The sequence below is a fragment of the Leishmania braziliensis genome, chromosome 28 (assembly GCF_000002845.2).
Source record: "Leishmania braziliensis MHOM/BR/75/M2904 complete genome, chromosome 28".
In the NCBI taxonomy this organism is placed as follows: domain Eukaryota; phylum Euglenozoa; class Kinetoplastea; order Trypanosomatida; family Trypanosomatidae; genus Leishmania; species Leishmania braziliensis.
This window is the reverse complement of record NC_009320.2, coordinates 802,202-809,572: the sequence shown is the minus strand read 5'-3', so window position 1 is coordinate 809,572 and position 7,371 is coordinate 802,202. Positions and strand designations below refer to the sequence as shown.

General features: G+C 58.3%; 1 protein-coding gene across 1 annotated transcript; it reads left to right on the top strand.

Moving 5' to 3' along the window:
- Positions 1-1,904: 1,904 nt before the first annotated feature.
- Positions 1,905-6,170, top strand: LBRM_28_2180 (conserved hypothetical protein; the record flags this gene model as incomplete). The annotated part of the gene is made up of 1 exon (XM_001566197.1): positions 1,905-6,170. One exon carries the CDS (start codon positions 1,905-1,907, stop codon positions 6,168-6,170), a length of 4,266 nt encoding a protein of 1,421 aa, XP_001566247.1.
- Positions 6,171-7,371: the final 1,201 nt, after the last annotated feature.

Here is a 7,371-nt window from a genome sequence, read left to right as displayed (position 1 = left end):
GCGAGAAGTTAGAGGCAGAGGTGGGGGAGTGGGCAAAGGAACGCGACATGAGGTCATTTCCTCCTCTCACTCTTCTTGCGTTCGTGGTATACGTTATAGACTCCTTTGGACGTACAGACACACACACACACACACACACACACACACACTCATCACACGCACCACACGCACGCATGCACCTTTTGTGGAACTTGTGTCCCTATACCTGCGTGTATGTCTCCGTGTTATTTCATTGTGCCCCCCCCTTTTTTTTTTCTATTTATGTTGTGCTGTTTTCCTTCTCGCCGCACCGTCTCCCTCCTTTTAACATATTTGCGCGGTGCGCGCTCAACCCGGTGTGACAAGTGCAAGCAGAAATACACGCAATAGGCAAGGGAAAACGAGACTAACGAAGCAGCAAAGCGAGAACCACGCATGAGCTCTGCTGGTCTTCGATCGATGTGGTGCTAGTGATTATCGTGACACCGACGCGCTCAATTTTCGTGTCGGGGATGCTTGGATGTACTCGCGCTGCGCCTCCGCAGCGCAGCCATGGTGTGCTGCAAGATCGATCTCGGCAACACATACTCGCATCCCCTCGTGTCGTTGTGCCTTTAAAAGCGTCGCGACGAAAGGTGCGACTGGGTGCACGGCTTTAGAGGGTTCTGATCGCCCACAGTCGGAGTCGACACGCTTCCCCGATTTTCATGCATCATCCTATCTTTTGATGCCACACCATTCACCTAGGGCGTGCCTTTGGAGTAGGAGGTTGCTGCAGCTGCGCGATTACTTCCATGTTCCATCATCTCCAGACGATGAGACTCCCAATGCAGGCATCACACCCCTCCCGCTACGCCTGTGGCTCGCTGCATTTTTTTTTTTCATCGTGAACGCCATTCTTTAGCCTTTTCCCCCTCCTTTTCTGTTTCTCTTGTTTTACCCGGCAATCTCAACGCACGCGATGATCGCGGTGAATGGCTCGCGGCCCCGCTATTTTCACACCCAGGTGCCGATTCACTCAAACTCGCACAATACCCTTAGCACACGGCTTGCCTGTGTACACTTCTGTCTGTCTCCTTTCTCTGCTCCCACTCGACCCACACGAGTCAGCGCGTGGTTGATTTTGAGAGGAGTTTGGAGAGAGTGGGCGAACGAAGAAGCAGAAAGAACCTCGAAGCAAGAGAGAGAGAGAGACAGAGAGAGACAGAGAACGAATTAGAGAGTGGTGGTCGAGAGCGATAGTGTGGAGGCGCGCATCGACGAGGTGCATCCACGGTGCCCGTCGGCGCAAGCGATACGACTATCTTTTCTTCGTTGCGCCGGCTCCACCTGTGCGCTCGCTTTCACCTTAGCACCGCGCCCTCTTTGCTAAATTCGCTCTGCTGCTTCGCATTTTCCCCTCTTTAACTCTGTTCAGCTTTCTCTTGGTGTGGATGCTGCGCGTGCACGAAGGTGGTGAGTTGATCCGCATTCCGCCAGGCTCGCCTTCCTTTCTGGCCAGGCCACACCTTGTGTGAGGCAGGTCCCTACGTAGAGGCACAAACTCATTGCTCGCCACTCGGTCACTCCTTCTCCTCCACACTTTCGAGTCACAGCTTTCTTCTCCTACACCGTGGCGCTCATTTTTCAGCGATCGCAAAGCGGGGAGCTTTCCTCAATAGTTCCGTCCCCTAAACCTCTTCTCTCGCTGCCTGTGTGTGTGTGTGTGTGTCGCTTTGCTGACTGCTGCTGGATTTTCTGTTGCTTCCCCCTCTAGCCATCGTTTATATTATATACATTGCCATTGGTCAGGAAATTTCCATCCTTTCCTTCTCTCTAGCTCACACAGATGCATACAGATTCACGCATAGACCTGCAATCATATCCCGGCATCGGTGCAGCCCTGAAACAGAGAGAGAGTAACAGCAGCGGAAGGTGAGAAGGCCATGTCTTTGCGGAGTCTTGTGACCAGTGGGCAAGAGCCGCTGCCGCCGCGCCGCCTGCCTGCGTATGCATACTATACGGCGCCACACACACGCACGCTTGCCTCGGACACGTCCGCGCAGGAACTCGTCTCGTTAATATGGAAGCTGTGGCTAGATGGTCAGTACAGCGAGCTGGGGAAGAGACTCGGCAACGCGGGTGATATTCTAGAGAGAAAGGATAATGTGCGCTTTGCTTGCGAGTTTCTGGCGAGTGGCGGGCTGGACATCTACTGCCTCATTCTGTGTGATCCATTTAACCCCTTGCGCTTCTTGCCGGAGCGCACGACGCGCAACATGACCTCCCTCGAGCGGGGTCGATGGAAGCGCACCCTTGGGCACGTAATTGGTATTTACGCTGAGGTTATGCTTCAACTGACCGACCTAGTGGCGAATCAGAATGACCTCGGGTGGGTGATCTACGACCGCTACCCAGGTGTCTTCTACCGACTCATCGAGCTTCTCGAGGACAACTCCCTGTGGACTACCGCCACGGGCTTGCTAGAGCACATTCTAGCGTGCGTTGGCCCAGTGCTCGAGATCAGCAAAAATTCATCTCTCATTCGGGTTTTGCGACACGCCTCGCCGACGGCGTTGGCGGCCTTCTGTCGTTTTCTCGCGCTGCTAATATTGCCCGGCCTTGCGCAAGGCCAGAATCCGATTGTGGCGCGTCGGTTGCACTACCCAGAAACAGTGGCGGTGCTGCGGCAGGTGCAGCGTGTGGTGGACAGCAACGTGCTGTGGCTGATCGGTGAGAAGGGGCTCGTGTCGACGCTCATTAGTCTGTGCGAGCTTCGACCTAACGGGCTGCGGGTGCAGCAGGGTGGTCGATCCATGATGGTGCTCCCCCCGGAGACCGCCTTGCTTCGTGGAGACAGTCAGAGAGCTGTCAACGCGACGCGCGCTGGCGGCCGCACCAGTATGATGCCCCTCGGCAGCGAAGACATCGAGTGGGAGGACGAAGAGGAGGCTGGCCGGTTGGCGGACAACGAAGTCCATGAAGGGAGTGGCGCGTCTGGCGGAAGCGGCGGTGCAGCGGATTTCCTCGTCAATGGTTCCTCTCTCCCCACGCTCTTCGCCGGGATTGAGCATTTGCTCGGAATTAGGTGGTCCCAGAGCCAAGCGCCTCGTGCACCGGGGCCGTTCATCGACGCTACATTGCCATCATCACAGCAGTTGCAGCAGCTCTCTGCGTCACCCGCGTGGACCAACCTTTCCGGCACCTTTCCACCGCGTGCTGACGAGCCAGCGGCACTCTCGGAATACCTTGAGCGCATGCGCACCAACGTACGCAGTGACACGGCAAGCGCGGCGTTCGGTGTGAACCGTTCCCCCCTCGGCGTGGCGCTGCCGCCGCCGCCGCTGTCTACTTCTCCACCGCGGGGCGGCATTCGAGTGGAAGTCGGCGGCGACGGAGGCGGTGTGTCGGCGCAGGTGTTGGCCGAACTGGAGCACGCTGGGTTGCCTCTCGATGGTGCCGAGCAGCTAGCCTACCTGAACCGTGTCACATCTAACCAGTTCCAAGCTGAGGACCCATCGTGGTTGGTACAGTGGCTGCTGGACGGCGACATCCTCGAGGAGGAAGACATGGCGCAGAGCTTCAAAACTTCGATGGACATCCACTGGTGGGTGGGGTCGGCCGACACACGGCAGCGCTGGCGTCTGCGAGACCCGTCTTTGATTCCAGAGAGGGATGATAACCGCCACGCGCTTCTCTGCTTGGCAGTGCGTCGCACCGTTGCTCCTGGGCCACGGCCGCCAACGCTGGAGGAGTTCAACGCGGCTAATAAGAGGCTCTTGTCGATGTTGATTGAGCCGTTGCCTCGCGTGGACGACCTCGCCTTGCTGAGTCCTATGGACATGCAACGCATCCTTGAGTCACAGAGCGAAGTGCTGTACCTGCTGAACATGTTCCTCTCGACCTTCTACTTCAGCGACTCGTGGAGGGCGCTGAGGGACTGCCGTTGGGTGCCGCGGTCTGTACCGATACTGGAGGCCGCCTTCGGGCTGGATCCGTCGCTGCCGGCATTAGTGGATGTGCCGCCGCACGTCCACTTGCCCGACAAGCTGCGGGCCTTGCCGCGCTACTTGCCACCGTGTGCCCCTATCGACCAAGAGGAGCCCGCCACGCTCGCCGATGGCTCGCCGCGCTACCCGGCAACGTGGCGTCTTGTTCCGCTTCTCAAGCTTCTTGGAGACCTCGCCGTTGTGTACCTGCGTGACCCCAATCAGATGTGTGAAGAGGAGCCAGAAAATCATCAGCACGGACCAGATACAATGCGCAAGATGGAGCTGCTCCGTGTCCTTTACGAGTACTGGAATGCGCAAGACCGTCGGGAGCAGGAGATGGTGGTCGAAGATGCTGAAGTCGTCGCCAGCGCGTGGAGGAATGCGGCGGCCATTGCCCGCGTCGTGCACATCGATCAGGAAGACAGCTGCGTCCGCATAAGCTTGTATCAGACGCTCGACTCGTACCTGCGTACCTTTCTGTTTCGAGAGGCGTACCGCGACGCCCCGGACTCTCCGCAGACAAGACTCGGGCAGGCGCTCCTTACTAGCATCTTGGAGCGCATCTACAACGGCACGCAGATTCCCGGGCTGAGTGGGTCGATGGCGCCGGGGCGGCTGTTGTCGAATATGCTTCAGTTCCTTGGCGAGCTGCTGCGCTATCACGCCGGCAACCTGCGCACCTTGTGTGCTTATGTGGTCGGGGATCGGGACATGTCGCACCTGAACGAGGCGGTGAGAAGCTCCAACCGGCAGAACTCCGTCATTCTCTCGGCAGCGCATGCGGAGGATGAGGAGATCTTGAAGCGCCTACCCCTGGAGCGAGAGGAGCACGAGCCGTTTGGCAGCGTGCTGCTGCGCCGCCTCTTCACCTTCGGCGCGGACACGCATCACCTGCTGCGATCGCTGCTGCTTTCTCTCACACCGGGACTACGCTCCACTGCCAACTACCTCTCGAAGCCGGTGATGGACTCGGCCGGCGATGTGCGGCTGCCACCTATACTCCCCGGCGTCGGTCGCACAAGCGACATAATCTCCGGCGATGCCGTCCGTATCTCATATGTGATTCGTGTTTCACGGCAGTACGCGCGTGAGATCAGCTTGGCGCCACCCCACGGGCTTCGACGGGAGGAGCTCTTGAGGGAGCTGGTTTGCGTACTCGCGCGCACGCCGCACAGGCAGGCCCCTGAGCACCGTCCCTTTCCAGGGCTGATGTGTGGTGAAAATGATTTGGCACTGCTGCGCAGTCAATGGCCGCTGCCAACGGTGGGGCCACCACCTCACCTCCGCGCGCCGCTCTTTGGTCGTCATCCGTCGGACAGCGCGAAGACGCCGCCGACCCCTAGCACGGAACCACTCCTTTCAGCGACTCAGGAAATTCTCAACACTCTGCGATCGCCGAACGCTTCGGCAACGCATCTACATCACTCCGCAGAGACGACAGAGGACGCGGTGCGACTGGAGGAGCTGGCTCCGCTCGCTCGACTTCTGCTCGGCGAGCCGCACAAGCTTATCTTCAGCGCCCTCTGCGGACTGAACATTGAGTCCATGGAGGACAACAGCCGCCTTTCCGTCGTGACAACGGTGCTTCTCGTGTTTTTGCGTGTTGCGTCCATCGGGAGCTCAAGGGAGAGTGCTGCTGCGGCCGAGGCTAGTATTCGCGACGTATTGGCGAAAATGCAGTCGTTTGCACGGCATGGACACGACGTGTGGTTAGGGGAGAAGCGCGCAACCCGGGCGAAGGAGCGCGAGGCGAGGAGTCGTCAGGCCTCGATGTCCTTTTCAGGGGACCAGGGGGTTTGCATGTGCTACTGGCGTAACGCCGCAGAGGCTGCAGAGGTGGAAGGTCGGTACTCGAAGCGTAGTGAGACGGCGAGTGCTATCACGGACTCCTTAGAAGGACCTAGGGGGGATGATAGGGCTGCGGCGAAGGGCAGGCTTGTGCCCGATGAGCTTCCACGGCGCTGCCCCTCCTTCATGGCTTACGGCTCCTGTGATCCTCCACACGAGGGGAGCGTGTACCAGCGCGATTTTGGCGGCTGCTTCTACCGCAACTTCTTCCGACTGCTGTGCCTGTGGGTGGGCTACTACGCGTCATGTCAGCGGTACGTGGAGACGGTGTACTTCAGCACTGAAGTCGCGTTCGGAGAGTACAAGACGATGGCGCTGTTCCTGATGCGCATCCTGCCGGACTTCTTCATGCCCTACTTCTCGCAGTGCTGATGGTGGAGTACGTGGCGATGAATGATGACTGAAAGGTATGATAGAAGAGGAGCTGGGGGGATGGGTGGCAAAAGAGGCACGAGAGTTGAAGACTTGATGTGGCGCTTACGTGTCGCCGCCATTTTGCAACATCGGGCACACGCAGCCAGGAGGAAGTGCCTCCACTTGTCTCTCAAGGTGCCCTCCGTCCATTCAACCTCTCCTTTCATTGTCTTTGCCCACAGTAGGGTCATTGGAGTTGTTCCTCAAACAAGAGAAACGGTGTGATGTGCTACACACCCAGACAGAGTGGGAGACGGACACACGTTACATGACGCGCTGAGGTGCGTAGAGTTAATTTGTTTCCTTTTCTTGAGGTCCGATTGCACCGATGGAACCTCAGATACAGCGGGGCGGTCACAGCGCCCCCTTCCTCCCTCCCCTTCCCCCCCTTTCCGTGTCCGTGTGTTTGCGTTCTGGTGCATGTCTGTCTGTATGTGCTGGGTGGAGGAAGCTTCCGCGGTGCCGCCCTCCTCATCCCCTCTTCATGTCCCCTGCCCCCTCCCTGCCCCTCGCCCCGTCTCCCGTGTCTTTTTCTGGATTCACAGATGTCAAAACCAAAAAAGTAGAACGAGGAGAGGAGAGAGCAAGAGAGAGAGAGGCTGCCGCGGCGGGGCGGTGTTGTGTTCGAGGAGTGGTTGGACCGATGAGGATGCGCCTTGTTTCAATGCGTGGGCAACGCCCGACAGAAGCCTCCTCCTCATCTCATCTTCACTAAGCAGCTTCAGAGCGACAGCAGCAGAGAGAAAAAAACAACAAAGACCGACACAGGAGAGAAGGAGAGAAGGGCTGTGATGTGCCGCTGTGTTTGCCTTCCTCCTTCCTTCGCTTGTTTGCTTCTCATGCACTCTCCGCGGCGTCCCCGGCGGCACGGAGGAATGACCATTTCTGTGCGACTGTGTGCCTACGTGCGCGTGTAATGGCGCCTTTTCGGCCTATCGCGCGCTTGCAAAAGTGTATCCGCCGGCGCACACTGGCGCACTGATACACTTGCGCAAACATGCATGGGCCTGTCAACGTGCTCACAGGAGCGGCTCATTTTGAAACCTCTCGCTCGAGTCACTTTTCACGAGAAGGCGCAGTTTCCCGACGGTCTGAGTATAACGGCGACCTTGCGCATTCACGGCGTCTCTTTTTGCCCCCCCCCCCCCCCCCCTCCTCT